The 23,084-nt window shown below is 38.5% G+C and overlaps 1 protein-coding gene and 1 long non-coding RNA gene across 2 annotated transcripts in view; both read right to left on the bottom strand.

Annotated features, from left to right (window-relative positions):
* The window catches only part of LOC129410158 (uncharacterized), a 42,514-nt gene extending 26,609 nt beyond the window's left edge, over positions 1-15,905 (bottom strand). Inside the window, exon 1 of the long non-coding RNA XR_008632747.1 lies at positions 15,499-15,905. This is a non-coding gene — a long non-coding RNA (uncharacterized LOC129410158). The remainder of the gene's footprint in view (positions 1-15,498) is intronic.
* A 2,786-nt stretch (positions 15,906-18,691) lies between these two features.
* On the bottom strand, positions 18,692-22,934 carry e2f3 (E2F transcription factor 3). Its single transcript, XM_055157300.1, has 7 exons — positions 22,483-22,934; positions 22,285-22,378; positions 21,982-22,186; positions 21,775-21,903; positions 21,553-21,667; positions 21,296-21,458; positions 18,692-19,315 (listed from the first exon to the last, which is right to left on the bottom strand). The coding sequence occupies exons 1-7, from the start codon at positions 22,792-22,794 to the stop codon at positions 19,035-19,037; spliced, it is 1,299 nt and encodes a 432-aa protein (XP_055013275.1). The 5' UTR covers positions 22,795-22,934; the 3' UTR covers positions 18,692-19,034.
* Positions 22,935-23,084: the final 150 nt, after the last annotated feature.

The following is a 23,084-nucleotide window of genomic DNA, read 5'->3' as shown; positions in this document are numbered from 1 at the left end:
GGGAGAACATGTAAACTCCACACAAAAAGGCCCAAGTCACTAGGGGATTGAACCCTGAAACTTCTTGCTGTGAAGCCACTCAGCTGCATAGTTTTGTTTTGTTTTGTTTTGTGTTGAATTAGTATGAGACCGCTGTCTGTGTTTTATCTTTCAAAAATCAAGAAGAGCACTGTAAGCTTGCTAGTTGTTGGAATAACTTTAACCCTGTGCAAACTGTTAAATAAACTAGTTGTGTTTTTCACATTTGAAGACAGTAAAAATCAGGTACAGCACCTTTAAAAATGTGAGCAAAGCTATATAATGAGAAGTAAACATAGCAACCCTTGCCTTACCTTGCTGTACCTGTAATGATATACATTTATTCAGACATTTTGAGTAATCACAAGCCAAAACTAAATGGCAGGATTTAGTTATAGTGGAAATCTGATATACAATGTGGCCAAATCAACTTAAGACTCACAACTTGCTGATGGCAAAATACAGTCCCTGACAAAAGTCTTGTCGCTTATCCACTTTGTAGAAACAAAAGCTTATAAACTGACTTTAAATTAATTTATTGGTTTTAGGAATGTCTCATATGAAAGCTAAAACCCTCCCAAATTATGCTCAATATACTAAAATAAATTTACTTCACTGAAGAAAGATTGATGAATTAATGAACACAGAAAGGTCAGGACAAAAGTTTTGTCGCCTACAGAAAATTGAACAAATAATTTACTTCAAATACAAAAATATGTTGCATAATGTCAGTGAATGAAGTAATGGTGCTGTGAGATCCATATTTAATATCTTGTATGACTTCCATGAGCTTGAAGGACCATCCATGCGGTTCGACAATGATTCATACAATTTGTTAATGAAGTCATCAGGAATAGCAAAGAAAGCGTCTTACATGCCTCCCAGAGTTCATCAAGATTCTTTGGTTTTGCCTTTGATGCTTCTTCTTTCATTCTACCCCAGACTTGCTCAATGATGTTCATGTCTGGTGACTGGGCTGGCCAGTCCTGGAGCACCTTGATCTTCTTCGCTTTGAAAAACTTTGATGTAGAGACAGAAGTATGCGATGGAGCGCCATCCTGCTGCAAAATTTGACCCCCTTTATGGTTGGGAATGTAAGAGGAGCTAATACTTCTTGATATTTTAGGCTATTGATATTACCTTCCACCCTGCAAATGTCTCGCACAACCCCATACTGGATGGAACCACAGACCATGATTTTTCCACCACCAAACTTAACTGTTTTCTGGGTGAATCTTGGATCCATGCTGGGCTCCAGTAGGTCTCCTGCAATATTTGTGGTGGCTGTGATGTAATTCAACCGAGGATTCATCTGAGAAATCCACCTTCTACCACTTTTCCAGTGTCCATCCTTTTAACAGGCTGTGGGCCTTGGCAAATGCCACACGTTTTTTTAATTGCCTTTTGTTTAGTGCTGGTTTCTGTGCACTGATTCGACCATGGAGGCCATTTCGAGACAGAATTCTACAAACTGTTCTGGTTGACACAGGGACTTGAGGTGACCAGGCCTGGTGGAGTCTGCTGCAGTGGAAAAGGGGCCTTGGATTTTTAAATCAACAAACGGTCCTCCTGAGCAGTTGTCTTGTGGGGTCTGCCGGACCTGAGCTTGTCAAAAACATCTCCAGTCATTTCAGATCTTTTTCTTATTCTTTGTACTTGACGCTGAGACACATTGAAGGTGTCAGCCACCTCAGAAGTGGATCTGGTCTTCAGCCTATTGATAATTAACGCTTTGGTCTCAGGGTGGATCTTAGGCATGTTGTCAGAGGTCAAGTTGCAGTTGATGTGAAGGTCTGGTGTGCTGAGGTTCTTTTTATACACAAACACTAACTGACTGATCAGTAACTGATCACAGATGAGGCTGTAATCTAGGATTGGGTGCATCATATGACAATGTGACAAGACTTTTGTCTTGCCAAAATCTGACCTTTCTGTGTTCATTAAATGATCAATCTTTCTTCAGTGAAGCAAATTTATTTTAGTATATTGAGCATAATTTGGGAGGGTTTTAGCTTTCATGAGACATTTCTAAAACCAATCGATTAATTTAAAGTCAGGTTATAAGCTTTTGTTTCTACAAAATGGATAAGCGACAAGACTTTTGTCAGGGACTGTATGACCTCGGGAAGCAATTATAGCCTACTGAGGTCGTAAGAGTCAAACCATGCATGCATGCATGCTAATCATAAATATAAATAATAAAATTGACAAAACATATTATTCAATTAGTTACTGAAGAGTTCCTCCAAGCTGCTGATCCCTAAGTGTACTATTTGTCACTGACAGTGGTTGCAAACAGATTGAATGCGACTTCATTTCATTAGTCTTGACAAAGCTTCTGTGCAGCCCCAGGGGACGGAGGGCTGATTGATGGCTTACATAACACAAGTCAGGTTTTACTATTTAGCTCCCATTCTTTCCATTTAAGCCATTGTAAAAGCCACTCTAAGCATTGGGATCAGTGGACAGCCCGAGTGAATACCTGAGGACTAATGCCATGACGACTGGAGCCTTGACTGACTCTGACTATGCAAAATGCCTTCTCGGGATAGACTACACAGTTGCAGTTTGTTTTGTGCTTGTCTTGTTGGTTGGTGATATCCAGACTTATGAACAAAGTGTGACCAAATACAAAAGATATATATAACACTGAAGAATGAAGTGGAATCTCACATGCTAAAGTGATCTCAACTAAAAGATTAAGAAAAAAAAGAGAAGCTGTATTCTCACAAATCACCACTAGATGCTATCTACATTACAGCTGTCTGGCAGGGTGCAAGTTTTGGCCTGACAGAAGAAGACCAGAGAGTATATCCTGAGCCTGAAAAAAGGCCAGATAAAGAGAAGGGGAACAGGTTTCAAATCTCGTAAAGAAAATTCTATTGCACTTAGTACACTTAGTAGAAAATAGCTTTCATTTTATCAATCCTAATTCTGTTAAGACTGAGAATATTTGAAAATGTGACACTAAATTATGATTCACAAGAATGTGCTGTTAAATTTTATGGGCTTTCTTCAAAATAAAATAAAAGATAATGATAAAAATGCACAGTATATATTAAGTCATGTTCACTTCAGTTGAGTTGTGTTACTGGCAACTAAAAGAGCAAAGGTTAACCAAAACAAAATTACCCAATCTTTTTTCCCAGTTATGTCTTTCTTACGTACTATTTAACAACATGGGGTAAATCACAGCCAACAACTTGTAAAAACTTGCCTATAACCTCCCTCGCTTGAGAAACTGCCCATCGGGAATGACATGTTCATCCATGAGGATCCCACTCCCGATGTGTCACCCTTTAAACAGCTTTACACATCAGCACACTGTCTTGGCAACCAGCGCCTCTCCTCAACATTTGTGAAGACATCGCATGACTCAAATTTCTCTCATCTGACATCACAGTGTGCTCATTCTGCCCTGATGGATGCTATAATCCCCATGACTAACAGTGGTACTAAGGTATTCCACTTTAGATTGACTAATTAGCAAAAAGTTAGAATTTTAATATTTTCTGTAATGCAATGTGGATGTCTTGCTTCATCAGCTGATACCAATTCCTGATATTTGATTTGCTGCTCTAGCTCATAACTAATATTTGCCACTGATATCACAATCTGAAAAATACTCAATCTGAAAATCTATAGAAACCCACCTAAATTGATGTTAAATTATAGTAACAAATGAACTAGAAATGACAAATGAAAATATTAGCACTAAGTATTAAATATAATTTTGATTTGAACCCCACTGATGCCAAACGCCCAACTATTTTAAGGTAAATGAACCTGGTGAGAATATGGCTTACTGGAAGGATCATTTAAGGATAAAGGTCTTTTGGGAAGCTATTAAGATATTAACTCAACTTAAACCCCATCACTTGTCATTGGATAACAAATGATTCAAATTCCTCTCTGAGCTGACATCACAGTTTGGTCATTCTGCCACACGCTGCATGCCCTAATCCTGATGACTAACTCTGACAGCATTGCAGATCTTTCAAAAAACTCATTATGAACAATTAACAGCCTCTGACATACTGTAGGCTGTGCATTTGCTGACATCGGTTTGTTTGCCGTTTGGTATTATGCTAGCAAGGAAAGAAAAATCAATGTTCATTTATAAAGGAAATTATTTTGAAGAAGTTAGTTTGTGGATTATTTATCACTGTAAGGGAGATTGCAAACAACATTTACCTCTGAACTTGAATCACAGTAAATGTATGGTTTCCGTTGGTCAAAGCCTGTACCAGATATTTTCCCCATGGATGTGATCAAAGTTTTACTTGCCCTAGTACACATACTGTGTGCCAGAGGTGGGGACTTGCAAGTCATGACTTGGACTCAAGTCAGACTTGAGCCTTCACTTGATAAAATGGACTAAGACTTGGGACTAGACTTGGACTTGAAAGTCAAAGACGGGACTTGACCCTGACTTGAGGCCTGTGACTTGAGACGACTTGAGAAGCCCTTTTAAATCTGAATTCATTCTGTATTCTGACTGTAATGATTCACACTAAGATCCTGTCAAGACATTTAAAAGGGAAACATTTGCATTTCTACTACTCTTATATACTCATCTATAAATATACTATGACTTTATAAGTACAATTTATCTTAAAAATGTTATACACTGCATAAATCTAAGAAGACTTGAAATGACTTGAAGCTCAAAGCAGATGACTTGGACTTGACTTGGACTTATGGGCCAGTGACTCGAGACTCGACTTGGACTTATGGGCCAGTGACTCGAGACTCGACTTGGACTTGTCTGTATATGACTTGGGACTTGACTCGGGCTTGAGGTAAAAGACTTGAGACTGACTTGGGACTTGCAAAACAACAACTTGGTCCCACCTCTGCTGTGTACTATTACGCATAAGCAGTTCTTAAGGTCAAAATGTGTTTGTGGCATGCAGTCCACATCTAAAGCGTTTTATTGTCCGATCAGGAAGTGTGCTTCAGTATGCTTGTTGTTCTTAGCTTTACCATGACGGTAAAAACTCCAGTCTGATCTATGAAAGTTGTGAATAGCGCTTGGAAACTCATTGTAGTGAATAATTAGGATGTTCATAATGCATAAAGTGAGTGAAGAATAGCCTTGAACCAAAACAAATTAACTTTTAAAGTGAACTTTATCATGTTTCACAGAAAAAGCAGGTACAGTGCCTTTAAATCATAAGAAATAAGGCTGTGCTTGCACCTCCATCTAGGAAAAAATGGATTGTAGTTTGCAGCAAAGGATTGTAGTTTGTCCCATACTTTACATATCATCACTGCACACTACTGTTATGTTCTTTGGCAAGACACTTCACCAGACGTGGCTTTAGTACTTATCATACTGAGAAATGACAGAATGAAATGGCTGATGAATCGAGCTCAAGGAGGTGTGGGGTCAAAGTGCTGTTGAGAATTGCTTTAATGACCTTGTATCTGTGTGGAGAGTAAATGAATATTTGTTAAAAAATCTTCATGCTGTAGCCATTTGAATGTAACTTACTTAAAAAGGTTTGCTAAATGAATTATGCAAGTCATTCCTTTGAGTACCTTGAAATGTGCTATATGATTATATTTAACATTCATCTCTTTTTTTTATTTCCCAGTTAGAAATCCATGTAATAAGCAATAATTAAATCTGTATTCAACATAGCCTATTTAGTAAATAAGTTACATCCAAATTATTGCAAAATTAAGATGAAACCACTTTAACTGGAGCATCACCAGATGTTTACTGTCCACGCTCAAAAATTCTGGTTTTAATGGAAGGTAATTAAAGCAATATTCAACGCCACTTTGACTCCTCGACGAGCTCCATTCAGTAGCCTTTTACGAACAAGGCCAAAAGCGCCACATGTTCAGGAGGCATCCGTCTATTGAACCAAACATTCTGCTTTCACCTGCTCAGCCGTGCAAAGTAAGAGCCAAAACACAAATTGAGAGCAGATAATAAAAGGAACGAATAATCACCCAAGGACAAATAATAGACCCCGGTGAACTGAAAACACAGCCACCATTACGACAAGAGAGAGCAGGAGAAAGAAGCAAATATCTTTCCAATTATCAGGCGGCGCGCATGTTCTTAAGAGCTAGCTGAAAGGACAGGTTATTAGGCTTTAATGCATGGCGGCATCAGACCCATCCAAGGCCTTCTCCCTCATTAGACCTAACACGGGGCTCACGCAGCAGGCTAAGCACCTCACCCAGCACTAAACACTTAAACACTGGTAATGAGAGTGTGAGGGCCCGGCTAGTCCGCTTACATAGGGAATAATTGCAGATTTAGCCAACAAGGGCATTTTTGTTCCATTCCATAGATGGGATTAGGGGAGAGGAAAGTCACAGTTCCTTAATAAAAGCATTCAACAAGAAAGAGAAATGCATATGAGCAAAGTGCATGTTAACATTGTGTAAAATGTTGGAAAATACATCAGGCAAAACTTCGTTCATAGATTGACCAGAAAGTTAGCGTAGTTGGAGTTATAAAGGGTTTATTGTCTCCAAACGAGCTGTGAGACAGCTGCAGAACATCCAGAACACTGCAGCTCGGGTCCTTACTCGAACTAGGAAGTACAAGCACATAAGTCCTGTGCTCAGGTCTCTGCATTGGCTTCCTGTGCCTCAGAGAATAGACTTTAAACAGCTCTGCTTGTGTACAAGTCTCTCCATGGCCGAGCACCAAAGTACATCTGTGACATGTTAGTGTCATATGAACCATCTCGCACTCTGAGGAGCTCAGGGACCGGCCTCCTGCTGGTGCCCAGAGTCAGGACTAAACAAGGGGAGTCAGCGTTTCAGGTTCATGCAGCTAAAACCTGGAAAAGTCTTCCTGAACATGTGAGACAGACCTCTTCTGTGATGCTGTTTAAATCCAGGCTCAAAACATTTCTGTTTAACTGTGCATATAACTGAAAGGTTTTCATTCCGCACTCTTCTCTCCAATTTATGTCTCTCTTGATTTTAATGTATTTCTTATTCTGTAAAGCACTTTGAATTACTTTGTGTACGAATTGTGCTATACAAATAAACTTGCCTTGCCTATTGTGTTTTGAATGAAACTCACTCTAGTATAGGTATAACACTAACAATTTAAACCATCAGAAATTCCAGGCAGAAATGATTATACTCCAATCAGTTGTTAAAGCATTTGTGTTATGTATTTCAACTTGAACATTTCTTTGATGTGTGTGTGAGTGTGTATTTAAGAATACTGGCTAAACATAACCATGTGAAAAATCTATGAAAAAAACAGGGTTATTTTTAGCATGAGGAATTCATTTCAAATAAAAATGGAGGAGGTAGAAGTGAAAGCTCATAGAGAATAGCACTAAGCAACAATTCCTGGTGGAATATGGGCCTGATTTCTTCCACTCCAAGCTTTATCTTTTCTCGCCAAACAAACATGAAATGAAATTTCCGTGGATGATATATTGCTGGGGATGATGCCTGTGTATTTTTGTCGAGTGTGGGCTGATACCACAAACAAACCCCGAATTGATTCTCTTTATTGAAATCCACCACATAATAACTGAGGGAATCCATCAGGCCATAAAGCTCCCTGCCCTCCATAAATAAAAGGATCAGGAGACAGGATAGAGAAGGGGAGTGGATGGGAAAAAGCAAAGGTCAACAGCTCCAGCTCAAATCCGGGCTGATGTGGCAGGGCATTACCACCGACAGGCACTAGGCGTATGATTATGAAAATCCCCAATCCAATTGACCCAAGATTTGCATTATAAGAATAGTTTTAAAACTAACAGATGTCATTACTGTATAATATTGTAGCCTCTTCAAAACATTAGATTGTTTTTAACTTTTTCCTTTTTTGATAATATTAATGGATGTTTGAAAATATAGTTAGGTCTTGTGGCTTTTCGTTTTTCAGCATTGTTTGAGGTGTAGCATTGATTTCAAACATTTTTGGTAAAGTTCTATAAATCTGATGATGAACTTGCGGGCTTTAGGTAAAGTTAATAATCCCTTTTAAGAAACCCATTTTAATGGAAAGGCAAAAATTCCTATATAGTGCTGTTTTTTTTGGCACAGACCAGACTTTTTTCTGCTAACATTGTAACTATAATAGGGCAAGTGAGATATTATCAAAGTTTGTTAGAAGTATGGAATTGTTATGACATTAAAAAGTACTGACTTCCTGTAGTGAATTACTTGCATAACCATCTTGTATATTATAGTCTACTTGGAACAATTGCCAGTTCCTCATATCACATTTGGAATAGCGCCACTTTTGAAACTGCCGCACTAATCGACCTGAGGGGAAGTAGAGCGGTGGGACCACTTTTTCCCACCCAAATCCTTTGTCACTGCTGAGACATTTTACTCAGCCAAGCATTGCCATATGAACACATTAACACGACAACCGCACTGTCAAGCGTTGGGCTCGAGTCTGCGGGATCAATGAAGGACTATTGGCTATGGCACTTCTGCTCACTCAGCCACTAACTCCCCTTCTGTCCTCTCCTTGCTAGCATGTGTGCACAGTGCGGCCCGGGCTCCTGATGAGGGCCCATTTTTGCGTAGATGGGATGATTAATGTACCCGCTCGGAGATGCTGAGTGAGATTGATGCTGCCCACTATCCCCTCCACGCCTAATCTTTCATCCTTACAGTAAATATGACACAATGTCCATATGCACGCAGAAAAAAAAACACTGATTACAAACAGCTTGCCAGAAACCTCGTCCGTTTTAATGATTACATCCAACGGCAAAGGCCCTCTCAGTCAAACGGCTGCTCCCCTCTTCGACGTTAATGAAATTAGCCGATCGCGCTATGTGCATCATCTAATACAGACGAAGAGGAGAGGGGGGATTGCACAAGGGGTCACTCGGCTAAGTAACCCTCGTTAAGCGACTACAATGCAAATGAGATGCAAATCTGGCAAAACGGAACACTGGTTAATTTGGCCTCCTGACATTGCAAACAGTCACAAGGGAGGAGGGGGAGCGCAGATGCAAATGACATGTAAATGACAGCTGACGGGCTTTGTCTCGATTGACCAAAGGGTTAGGAACCTGAGGGGCTGGGGTTGGGGGTCCACATTGGCAAATATTGATGTAGCCGAGTGGAACTAAAGTAAGTAAATAGCCACTGGAGAGAGAAGGGTGGAGTGGTGTGAAAAGGGTTCATGACAGGTGATGAGGCTAGCTGAGATGTTATAGCACCAAGGAGCTGCTTTACACAAGTAGAATCTAACAAAGCAACAGAATGTTATATGTGTACAGAGGGCTATCATTATTTACATAATGTGAGGTACACTGCATTTTAGAAGTCTCATTTTTGCTTACACATGCTATTTGAACTAGACTAACTTACACATTTGTTAGTCACTGGCTTTAAATTGATTTGCAGTTGCCACAGTGAGTACCAGTTTTTAGAGTCAGGTGAAAGGCTTAGCCTAAAAACAGAAGCATTACCAGGTTTTAGTTAGAAGCATTGATTCTTTAGTCTTTGATCACTGGACTTTAAAAGGTGCACTATACAATTTCTCTCTTGCATGCATTATTACAGTAAATGGGCTTGCCTCTCCATAGATCTGTAACTTGGCCTAGTTTTGTCACCTAGATGTCTCCAATGAGATAGCCATATTAAAGACCATATTTAACAATATTCCAGACATAGCAATCAAAAGTAGATAGACTCCACACACCAGAAAAGTTACATAGTGCACTTTGAACACATTTTAATTTCATCAATCTGGTATAATATTTGTTCACGATCATCTTTTTGAACATGCAACATTTTTTAAAACATCATTCCTTTAAATGTAAAGTGAAATTACGATGTTTTACAACATTTTTATTCCAATTATTGAAATCCAAGTATAGTTCAAACATTGCCACTACAGCCACTGCGAGTTCACCAGAGGGCAAAAACCTCAACTTAAGAGTACAAGCTGCAGAGTAGACATTACATTCTGACCACTGCACCAAAGCCAGGCCACAGCTGTTCTGTCTGCATGCGTGCGGCTACATTATCTGGCTGCGCGCCTTGTCGGATATGCACTCCAGAGATCGCATGAAGAAAGTACGTGGCAGAAGTCATATTCACACTTGACAGGGGGCACGCGCTTAAAACCCCAAGTCTCCCGTGATGAGGTCAGACCTTTGTATAGACAAGCCCCTAAAGACCCCAAGTGACAGAGGAAAATCACTTTCTCTTATGCCTCCAGTAGTCTATTCACTGACCGACCAAGTATGGATCGCGGCGGACACGGACAGTTCGATTGATCCTATCCTCTATATCCTCATCCGTGTCGTCTACAGAGAGCGAGAGCGAGAGAGAGAGGTGAAGAGGCAAGTGTTATCAGGCAAATCCAAGGTCTAAAGAACAAGTCCATATGAGAATGAATGAGGCAATGAATTCCCAACATGAGGGATTAATCAAAATTAGTCATGCAGATTTTTTTTTGTTGTTCTAGAGGTAAAATGGGTGTTGAGACTGTGATAAACATGATTTCGATTTTTTATTTTTTTTTAAATGATCAAAAAATAGGGTTTATGTTACACTGAGATGTGCAGTTAATTTATAAAATATCAGATAATTAGAAGAGAATGTAAAGAATGCTTTAGTTTAGACAGAGAGAAAACTTGAACCTATAGCAGAGAAGTGACAAAAAACTCTTCAGTCAAGAGGCACCGCTGATTATAGCTAAACAACACTAGGCATTTGACTTTGACAAGCCACTTGAGATAACTTGTCAGATTCTAATAGGTCTGTGCATATTTATATTGGGTGACATTTTTACTCAGGAATGCTTTAATTGTCTGCCACAGGGAGATCGACTGATTAATAGCTTCTGTGATAATTATTTTAACTTAACATTTAAACAGCAAGCCTTCCAATTTTCGTGTTATTACTTATTAGTAGACTTGCTGTGCATGTGCCATTTATTCCTCTATGGTGATAAGAACATTTCATTCTGTGGGTCATTTAGTGTAATTACATCAACCACAAAACATATAGAAATTGTTTAACTTAGCAATGTTGGACTCATCACTGCTTTATCTTTCATCTTTCAGTTGCTTTTTAAACTATAAATCTGTAGGTTCACACCAATGCCATCTTGAGCATAGATAAAACTTCATATTTTTAAATTCCAACATTTTTAAAACTGCATTCCGAGACAATCTGCTTTCAAAACAAACCTTGTAATTCCAATCTCATTTATCAAGTTCTGAAAAACAAGCCATTAAAGACAATCTTAACAGCACCAAAATCCAGTTGTCATGTGAATGCACAAACTGAAGATCAGGGGTAGAAAGTAATCAATTACAAATACTAACATTACGGGGTTTTTGTTTTGTTTTTAAATAATTGTGCTTTGTAAGTATCATTCTAGCAATTATAATTATTAGTTACTTTTGAAATTACAGGATTACAGCACAAATTCCAGTTGTCCCAATCCCCTGTTTTACCTCTGTGTTTGCAACTAAAAAAGTGTAAAAAAGTAACTAGTACTAGTAGTATTTTTCATGTGAACTTTTTCTTTTACTTTAGTACACATTTGACAGCACTACAAAAATAACAATAAGTGCAAATATTTGTGCAGAGAAACACAAATCTATTACAGAAATCTTTTTTTAATTGATGAACTCTTTCTTATTATAATATTTAATATTATGAACAACCTGAAACTTTAAGAAAAATTCAATTTCAACACAAAGTTATAACATGAACTTGTATGCAAATAGGAATAAGTCAATTTTTCTTGGAAAATCCTGCACTCGGCTCCACTTTTCTCATTTTTTACATTTTTCTGATGAGGGTGTCACAGTCAACAGTCAAAACGATCGTCCTTTAAGAGCGTTTGGAAAGAGGCAAGTCTTCATTTGTGCTGCTCTGGTGGGAGGGGCCACGTACAGAGGCTCTACAGACGCTGCTGTGATAAGCACTGCAGAAAATTACCAATATTTTAATAGAAAATATAATTAAAATATTTTAGCAGAAAATCACCCAAGGGCCGGATCTGGCCCCGGGCCTTATGTTTGACACCTGGGTACTAGTCACTGGTGAAAACCAGCTGATATTTGGCGCCAATACTTCTTCTGTTGCCCCCGTCTCTGTGTGCCCCTGTGTCATTCCTAGATTGTCCTCAGAGCAACAAATTTGTCTTTTTGAACAGAACAAGAGCTAAAAATAGTAATCAAAATTGGTATTGGCAAATAGCCACATCACATAGATCTATCATAAAATCTGGATAGAGCATGGCTAACGTAGACCTGTTGCGAGTTTGGACTAGTGTTCGTTGATACTGCAGAAAGTATTCCCATGGAGAGCAATGTAAACACAAACACAAATTTTCACCTCACACACTTTCAGTTAAAAATCCTTCAGTTGTCTTAAAAATAGCCCCAGCTTTAGTTTGCTCTACTCTGCCTTAGCTACTCTTGCATGGGTAGACCACGTTCCTTGCGCTCACGTGGGAGAAGAATAGTACTGCACATGTCGGCGAGATGCACAGTCACTAGATGTACTCCACTGCTGACGCTCATGCCACACACCCCTGAGCTCTGCCCATTCACTTACATGGGCGGCCACAATTGAGTTCCAGAGATTGTCACAGTAACAAACTACATATCAGATATCAATATGGGTTCAAAAAAAGCTCTATCAGACCATCCCTACATGTAAGTATACTTTTACTCAAGTACAAAATGTCAGAAATCTTTCCACCTCTGACAACAACAGATATAAATAAATCACTTTTTTTTCTTTAGTTCCATTCTTGCCTTGTCTATAGCTTTCTCTGGACTCCCCTGGTAGCGGTCAGTGGCTTTTTGCGAGGTCACGAGTTGGAAAGTGTTGCCGAGTGATGAATTGTGTGTGACCGGGGAGGTGGTGCACTCTAAGCCTGCAGTTCTCCTTCTTTGAATGGGAGCAGTCATGTGGACGTTACCTTAAATGACTAGCTCTGACCTTGTTGACGTGTGTACCAACTGACATGTGCCTTGCCTCCACACGCATTCAACTCGCTCGACCCACACCTGAATAGTGTGTGGTGCTTAATCCCAGCCAGTGATATCTAAGGACAGCGTTACATTTGCTATATAGGCTTCACAGAACTGCTCAAACGAGTTTTTCCAACACTTATGGGAGTTTATCTTAGGACAGTTTACTGCAGCCCGCGTTCCATCTACATTTTCTACCCTAAAGCGAATTCATCGGGAGCTCCATTTTCAAGCCAGTCTGAAGGTTGCACTTAAATTTTAATCAATAAAGCTTTATGTGGCTGCGAAAAGAAGTTTGCATTTATGTGTTCGGTGACCTTACAGGAGAAAAAGTTCAGACGGTTTTAAGTGTTACAGAGTGATGTCATAAGCCTAGTCATGCCAGCTCTGACCTCAAGTGCACTCCAGCCTCTTGCAGCCTACACTCTGCTCATTAAGTTCTTTTTAATTATGCAACTAAATTAGACAAACAATATGCAAGAAGAAATGAACTTGTGCATATGTTGAGATTTGTTTTTAAACAGTATTGTGAAAAAGAAAAAAGCTACAGCTAGTAATCCATCTTACACTTTGTGTCAGTGCCTGGAGAAAAAGCATTTGCCTACATAACATACATAAACACATAAACATATGATAAATGTGCACTTCACTAAATCATAGTGAAAATGCTTAATATCATTCATAGTGCTTGCTCAATAATATAAGTTGCAGACTAGCCCAAATATTCCTTGCCATCTCAGTTCAATAGTGGTTCCAGGACTAAAAGTTGCAAACACATTTGACTGTGTATGCACTGTACTTAACTTTATATCAGAAATGTATATGCTTAAGATTTTTGTTTCGCATTTTGGCTAATTCATGTGACACAATGACAGTATCTTAAAGGTGAACTACGTAAGTTTTCTCGTGAAGGGTCCGCCATCTGCTTGTCTTCCTGGAGATGGGATTTTTTTTTACCTGGAATGGTATGGTATTCTCTCTATCTCTGTCGAGGCACACTGGTAATACCAAGGGGACAAGTTACAGGTCAGATCTGTGGAGAGGTGACCGCGCACACAGTAAAAATTCATGTTCGCATAAAAACACCTGTCATTGAAAAAGTGCAAGATCGACAAGTTTAATGCCATATTGTAGAACATTCCACGCAAAGCAACAACAACTCCATGGAGACTCGTGGATAGGCAAGTGGCAAACCCTTCACTACAAAAGTTACACAGTGATGGATTCTTCAAGCACACAGAGAATCAGTGCATCTCAAACTTATCTTTCCTTCTTTGCCAGATCCTTCTTAATATCACTAGGAATCATAGGTTATGCATCACCAAGAAAAGTAAAGACACAACTTAATTCCAGACAAGGGAAGTAGTAATTACAAAAAGATGACCAATTCTAAGGTTCAGCAGTGCAGAGTTGCATCCTTGGAGATAGTTCAAACAAGCATTTACACTGACATCATGTTCCTATCATGCCTGTTTTCTGACCTGAAAAGAACTCAGCTAAAAGCCTACAGACTTGAACTTTCAATTACAGCCCTGTCCTGTAATGTATTTTGCTATCAGTTTTTCTTCAGTAAATACTGTTTTCTGGAGGCCATCTATCAGCTCGGGCCTGCACAAGCATAAACAGCGCTTAGCCATGTCTCCTGGATACAAGCGACAGGTAAATGTTTGCAGACGCGTTTCTATAATTTGCTCTTGTGCTGTCATCTGTTGATCGCATAGCAAACATCTCAGGGCCTCAGACCAAGCACGGCACATATCCTTTCACTGTGCTCCCTGTGATGAATTCCAAACTACTTGCTGCTACTACTACTACTCCTCTCCTCTCTCTCACTCCATTCATAAACCCAAAAATATGACGAAGGCCGCTGATTGGCTGGAAAGTGCCCGACGCGAAAAGGCGGTGTGCCAGGCAGTAGCCAGTCAGATTGGAGTAGTAAACGCGCCCTCTCCTCTCTCTCTCCTCCTCACTCCACTCTCTAAAAACCCGGCTTGTAATTTTTGTGCTCGCTGCGTGCCTCCTCGATGCACTACGGCAGTCAAAACAACCAGCGAGCATACAAGTGTGAATGTTATAGTAGCATACGGCTTGCATCTACACTCTTAAGTGCTCTTCGAATGGCCCCTAAACATCTCGTGGGTGGCTCTTAAGTGAGTTCTGCATTGGGCCCTTCAAACCTAGGGGTGATCTGTACATAGAATCCACCTCAACAAGTACTGTGCATCGCTTCTTCATCAGGTGACAAGGAAAATCACTCTAAAAATGAAACTGCATTGACTAATTGATTGCTTGATTGACAACGATATTGACTGATGTTTAACTCGGACCCTTGTGAGACACAAGCAGACTGACGTCACACCCTCTCATTCAATATGCCCCCCAATTCAATATTCTGTGTTTTGTTTTTCTGTCTCAAATCTTTCCTAGCTCAGAAGAGGACAAAAACAACAGCATAGACAAATGAATCAATAGCAGCAGTGATCCAGTGACTGTCAGTGAACTCACCAAGCACACTTACTGTTTGTGGGGAAGTGGGTTGACTGGGTTTAAGGGCCCCTTCCAAGGTGCAATACTGCCATCTGTGGTCGGGTCAGGGGACAACAGGCTGGCAGTGGATTACATCATCATATTTGAAGGCAGTGGTGTGTTTTTGAAGATGCTCAGACAAAGAGAGGAGAGAAGAGAGTTAGAGGAGTGGTTACAAGTTTTATTGCAGTTTGCTTTTATGGGTAAATAAATCTTACTATGTGGAACTCTGTATATATAGTCAACATCTGGTGTATTTCCTCCTAAGTTAGCAAAACTCATTTGGATCAAATACAATCTGACAATAAATGCCATATGGACGCACAATTCCATAAGCACTTATTATCCAAGCACTCAGCCGAAAAATTACATATGTTGCAAATCTGTCACACTGATAGTATGTGCACTTGATACTATATAGTGCAATATATAATGAGGATTTCATTTTTCCAAAGCAAAACCCATGCAATAAAAGAGAGGAAAAAATTTTTTATGTCTCAACAGTTAAAAAATTAAAAAGAACATTTCTACATACAAGGCAATTCAAGATAAAAAAAAAAAAAAAAAAGACTTACCAATTAACATTTTTGAGACTTGTATCCAAGACAACAGTAAGGGTCAGTGAGGTCAAACGTTAATCTATAAATAAGCAGGTATGTAAACCATGAAGATTTTTTAGGTCAAAACGCAGTGGGGCGGGTGATTTTTCATTTCATAGTAGTTTCAAAACAACATTACTAGATGTTGTCATTTTGTGGTATCACACTGCCTCCTAGTGTCTGTGGATATGATGCATGAAGGCAAGTATTACCTGTACTGAGAGTTTAGTATAAATGTGATTTGTGATTGAGATTATTGTATGTGCTAAGTAAATAGTCTCTTTCTATAGTTGATCACATTTCTACAAATTGAAAAAAAAAAAAAAAAAATCTTGATTTGATTTGTAGATAAACTGTTTCAGAAATTAAAGGAGTAACACTACATTATATTTTCTGTTTAGCCGGGTTGTCAAAAGTATTGAAAATTAGACACTAATATTATACTAATTCTATACTGAAACTAATATCAGAACTACTAGATAACAATTTGAGCAAGTATCAACTCAAAAAGTCACACTCACAGGACAGAAATTAGCCTTTCTCAAATAGATTTAAATGATCTTGAGCTGTACCAGAACAAATATAAGGCCACATACAGTAGTATATAACCACAGACCATTATAGAACATACCTGGACACTGAGGAATTACACAGATATGAGGCCACATGATAATATAAAAAGAAATATGTTTTGATGTTGAAAATAACATTATATTGTCCAAATAAAGTTTTTCTTTATATATACAGTCATGGACAAAATAGTTGGTACCCCTCTGGCAATGAAAGAAAAATCAGCAATCATCGCTGAAATAACATGAAACTGAGAAAAGCAATAATAAATAAAAATGTATTGAAAATTGTCCAACAAACATCAAACATTGCTTTTCACCTGTGGTTCAACAGAATTATTAGAAAAAACTAAATAATGAAACTGGTCTGGGCAAAAATTATGGTACCCTTAACTTGATATTTTGTTACACAACCTTTTGATGCAAACTCGGCAAACAAACAATTTCAGTCTCTGTCAATGAGACTTCTGCACTGATCACCTGGTATTTTGACCCATTTCTCATGAGCAAACTGCTCTAGTTGCCTTAGGTTTGAAGAGTGCCTTCTCCAGACAGCATATTTCAGCTCCTTTCACAGATGTTCAATAAAATTGAGATCTGGGCTCACAGAAGAACACTCCAGAACAGCCCAATGTTTTGTTCTTAGCCATTCTTGGGTGTTTTTAGGTGTGTGTTTTGGGTCATTATCCTATTGGAAGACCTATGACCCGACTGAGAACAAGCTTTCTAACACTAGGTAACACATTTCGTTCCAAAATACCTTGATAGTTTTGAGATTCCTTTCTATCTTGCACAGATTCAAGACACCCTGAGCTAGATGCAGCAAAACAGCCCCAGAACAAAACCAAGCCTCCTCCATGTTTCACAGTAGGGACAGTGTTCTTTTCTGGATGTGCTTAATTTTTGCGTCTGCAAACATAAGAGCTGATGTGCCCTGCCAAAAGGCTCTAGTTTTGTCTCATCTGTCCAAAGGACATCCTCCCAGAAGCTTTGTGGCTTGTCAATATGCATTGTGGCAAATTCCAGTCTCACTTTTTTATGATTTACTTTCAACAGTGGTGTCCTCACATGAAGTCCACTTTGGCATAAACAGTGATGGATGGTGTGATCTGACACTGATGTACTTTGCCCTTCGAGTTCACTTTTAATTAGTTTGGAGGTTGTTCTAGACTCTTTGGTTACCATTCGTATGATCCATCTCTTGTATTTGTCATCAATTTTCCTCTTGCAGCTGCTTCCAGGGAGGTTGGCTACAGTCCTGTAAACATTAAACTTCTGAATAACATGTGCAACTGTAATCACATGATTATCAAACTGCTTGGAGATGGTCTTATGGCCTTTATCTTTAACCTGCTTGTCTATCATTTTCTGTCTTGTCTCCTGACACAGTTCTCTTCTTCACTTTCTCTGGTCCATGTTCAGTGTTGTGTCCATCATGTCACCAAACAGCACAATGACAACATGCCGCCCTTTAAACAGGCAGACTGTCTATAGGACAAGTTTGAAGACACCTGTGAAGCCAATTAGAGGACACACCTAAGTTTAAAATGTCCCTATTGTCCAAGTATTTACAATCTTTTCTAGGGGTATCATCATTTTTGTCCAGGCCAGTTTCATTAGTTTTATTTATTTATTTTTTTTATAATTCTGTTGAACAACAATTCAAAAACAGTGTCTGATTTTCACTGGTTATTTGTCAGGATAATTTTATTTATTATTGCTTTTCTCAGTGTCAAGTTATTTCAGTGACCATTGTTGATTTTTCTTTCATTATATAAAGAGGAACCAACAATTTTGTCCACAACTGTATATATCATTGTGGTTAACTCGGATCAGTATCGGGTATTGAATCTGTTCGTTAGTATCGAAATTGATTAAGAAATGTTAGTATTGTGACAAGAAAGGCAATATTCTGAGTAGCAGGAAATGCAAATTTCACCCAGAATACATCCACTGGCCAAGTCAAGAAAAATAATTATGTACACAGCTAACACAAAACACAATGAAGCTTAAAATGTACAGTATAAAAAGTATTTTAATGGTACCGTTTAATGGTAATGACAGAAAGAAAGTCTAAAAGATTGTACACACCATAACTCTGCAATTTGTCCTTCCTCTGTCTCAAGAACATTATGAAAAAGTACATTATCAAAGTAGGAATTGTATTTCTTTGCATTTGCACAAACTGAAGTAACTTGGAAAAACCTTATTTTAACAAGGCTAGTTTTAGAATCATTTAAAACCTGCCCAATGAATAAACCTCACATTTTCTAGGGTTTGAGTCCAGAATGTAAAAACAGCCACAGCAATACTGTCCACCACTTCACAAATTTGGACCACTACATGACTTTATAACAACACTATGATAAATCAGTCATTTGGACATCTGTTGCCAACTGGTCAGGCTCATGTACAGGGAAATTCATGTGCTTGTCTGGCATTATATTCATATCAATCAATTCTTCCTTTATAGAGAGGACTACAGGGGGGCTGGGGGGAGAAGAGTTCAACTGGTCTTCAAGGAGTGGAAGAACACAAGTGGATTTGGGGGGTGAGTTGAGAGGTTGCGATAACTGCTGTGAAAGTTCAGTTGAGGAATTTGAGGTGGTATTGTTCTTGGTTTTGTTGTCATTAGCATTATCTACAAAAACACAAGATAAAGACATACATGAAATCCTACAACTTTTATTAAGTGACAGCCAAACCTATTGTCAACAGCATGCTTTTTAAACTGTGCAAAGGCAGCAAAGGTATAAAACAAAGTCAAAGTTTGAGACACAAGTACTACTGTTGACTGAGACATCGCAACATCATATCCTAATTCAAATCCACACATACTGAAACACTTTTAAATTTTACTACATTCCCATAGTTATTCCTTATTCATTTATAAAAGGCCTAGTTCAGTTGTATGCGGACCTTACTTCAGAGTACACAAATGTACAATAATTATAGTTGCAGCATTCAGCTGCAATGACATGAAAGGTCACGCTAGATCAGACATGTCAAACTCAGGCCTGGGGGCCAAATTTGGCCCATGATGTAAGTGTAATTGGCCTGCGAGATCATATCAAGTATATATTAGAGTTGGCAGGCCAGCTACAAATAGGCAATAGAGACATTATTTAAAATTTTGTTATTTTTTTAATATTATGGTTGTTCTGGATTCAATGCTTAAGCAAAACCATTATTAAACATTTATTTTAATAAGAAAAGGTTTAATATTACATATCTCGAAAGAAGAGAAAACATGCAGATGTTGTTGAACTTTTTCAATAAATATTTAGTTTGGCCCATGACTTAATCCCAGTTTTTAATTTTGGCCCTCTGTGAATTTCAGTTTGACACACCTGCACTAGATGGATACCTTGTATTTTCTATTTACCTCAGTGTTTTAGCCAACGATTAGAAGTCCAAGAAGAGCAAAAGTAGCCTTGATTATAAAGTTTACTTCAAACACTCTTGTTTGGAAAATGGAGAAGCACTGTAATATTTTAATTGCAATACTAATCTAAGGTGACTTAATAAAAGAAACAAGTCCAATGGCTTCCATCTTCCAGCATTGCTGGTTTATGCCTGTCCCTTGACTGTACATCACCGTAAATCTCCCCAAAAAACACCTATGGATAGCTGCAGTTCACTGTAGCGAACAGCACATGGGTCAGTCCATATGAAATCAGACACCCTCCATCATGAGCCATATCAGATTTGTCTGAAAAAAAAAATCCCAAAAATTTCTAAACTGACCAAACGAAAGAATCTCAAATATTAGCTCAATCCATTGAGTCGTTCCTGAGTAACGGCCTGTTGAAATTTTGGGGCCATGCTCACTTTTTCCTGACACCTTAATTTATAAGCATGTTTGAGAGACCATAACTTCATAAAAAAATAGAGCTACGAAGCTGAAAGTGTGTATTATTGTAGATTGTTAGTATTAGATTCTGAATCTGTTGTCATTCTTTCATTTGGTGATTTTAGAAATTTTTGGAATTTTTTTTAGCCAAATCTGAGATGGCTCATACCTGAGGCTGACCCACATTTTTTCCCCATTTGGGCCAGTAAGTAAAATATATAAAGTAATATATTTAATTAATATTATAATTAATATTATACTTTATTTAATATAAAGTCAAATAAAGAAGCACTGGGCATGTATAGTGGACAGGGGAAAGTGGAAATTTTCTTGAAATTAATTGGTGTCTTGAAGGCAGGAGTATAAAGATTACTCATACTTGTGTCACCATTTTTGTTTCATACTCTACAATTACTCTAAATACAACTTTAAGTAGGTAGACGAGAAGGAAAATAATCTAATATGATTGAAATTGGATATTTGCATAATATGGCCTTTAACTATTGCATTACTTGCACTAAACATATGTAAAATAAGGTCCCCTCTGCAACCAGGACTAAAAATTACATTTCAGAGACTATCCAGGTTAAATGCTGAAGCAAGTTCCTACTAGTTTGTGAAATTTGTTCACCAACAATGACATTATAACTTCTTATAACTTTTATACAGTTATTACTTTACTAATTGTTAATGCATACTAATTCATAGATACGTCATGTAATTATCTTTAACTTATTTGCTCACGACAACCATGGGTGCAAAACTCACCTTTGCATGAAACAGCTGTAGTAGATATGCCTCGCAATGGAACATAGGAGTAGTCCCCGTCATCAAACTTTGGTCTTTGGCTCTGGTTTGAAATGTCCAAGTTATCAGTGCATACTAGGACTTCCACTGGTCCCGTTTCACTGTTTATGTGAATCTGAAAAGCCTGGAAAATGTGAAAGATGGCACAAAAGTAGAATATGACACTAAGAACCTTAAATTACATTATTTCGTTCTATGAAATTGTGAAATTGTTGTACCTCTTTAGGGTGGGCCACCTCCAGCTTTGTTTCTGGGGGACCTCTGACCACAAACACAGCCTGGTCCTCAAAGATGGGTAAGCTCTGTATATCCTCGTAGGTCACATAAGCAAGTGTAATTGAAAAAGTCGAGGAAAAAAAAAATCACAAAGTTTTGAGAACTTTTCAAATTACATCTTGAGTTGCTATAAGATAACTTCGGTCCTCCAAGCAAAAGGATATCTATTATTTAGAAGATTTTCATACATTTCTTCAATTTGTTTTTTAGCGTTTCTGATCAAATCATCTAGCCTTTTCTCTTCAGAAACCAGACTACTCAGCACATCATCCTTTAATTCCATTGGCCAACCCCTATAAACAAATTCAAACAGAAAAATGTTGTAAAACACAGCATTATTTAAGTGGACATTTAACCACTGAAATACTTACACCCACATAACCAAGTTTTTGGATGGCTTTTTGATAAGAGAGATCCCCTCTAAGACATTAGTAATGTCATAAATTCTCCGTTTTGAGGTCCCTACAATTCTAGCAGCGTCTTTGATGTCCAAAATTCCATTGGAGGTAGAGTTTAAGGCTTTCATGAACATTTGAGTAAACTGTCCAAGTGCTTTATCAACACGTGGTCTGTATGCTGCGGAGAGAAGAAAAGTAGAAAAAGCTGAACGTGAGAATTGAACTCATTCAAATTCTATGAGGTAAAGCAATGTCACGTTTCTGCAGATGTCGTACGTTTTGCTGCTTCTGTCAACGTGGCATCTGTGCAAACATCATCCTCATCCTCCTCTTCTGGGCTTTCTTTCTTTTCTTGTTCCAGGGTGTTTGTCTATAAGAAAATAAGCAATGATTATATTCTTTGTATTCTAAAGAGGACAGCTCCAAGGTGAGGAGGATGACCCATACTGCTGGTGTTTGTAACATGAGCATTACCTGGAGAAAAGCAAATATAGAAGGCACCGCTTCAGGTTTGAGAGTGCGGGTTTTTAAGTTTCTAATGATAGAACGCTGATCATCCAAGAAGTCCTTCCTCCAAAAGTGTTTGCTACATACAGTTTCCATAGAACTAGATGGAGGTGTCACTTTTCCTAAAGCAGCTAGCCAACGCTCCACTGCACTCTGTGCTTCTGGAAAACTGTGAAATCCTATGTTTCTCGTATTGACACTGTTATTCGTGCATCCGGGTGCGACGCAAACGAACATAGCACGCTCTTGTTCTCCATTTTCTTGCGTTTTCTTCGCCATTGTGACACTGGTACGAAACGAGCGGTACACACGCGTTAGCTGTTAGCATGAGAGGCTACAAACTCACCAGTCACTTTGTCACGTGCTCCACCACGCCCCTAAACAACACAAGGTTGCGGTGACTAGCTAGATGCATCTGTCTTTACTCGTATCCAAAGCTAAAAGCATTTTGCAAAAATGTCTAAAAGCCAAATGTTTAGAGCGCTTGTGTATAAGCGGCTAACTGCGGTAGCTGAAGACATATTTGCGCTGTTTGAAAGAATGATAGCCGAGTATGAGGAAGAACTGTG

This window comes from Boleophthalmus pectinirostris, unplaced genomic scaffold, assembly GCF_026225935.1.
Source record: "Boleophthalmus pectinirostris isolate CB_2022bp ecotype Guang Dong unplaced genomic scaffold, ASM2622593v1 HiC_scaffold_21, whole genome shotgun sequence".
In the NCBI taxonomy this organism is placed as follows: domain Eukaryota; kingdom Metazoa; phylum Chordata; class Actinopteri; order Gobiiformes; family Gobiidae; genus Boleophthalmus; species Boleophthalmus pectinirostris.
Note: the sequence above shows the minus strand (reverse complement) of the source record. Positions and strands in the feature narration are given on the sequence as shown.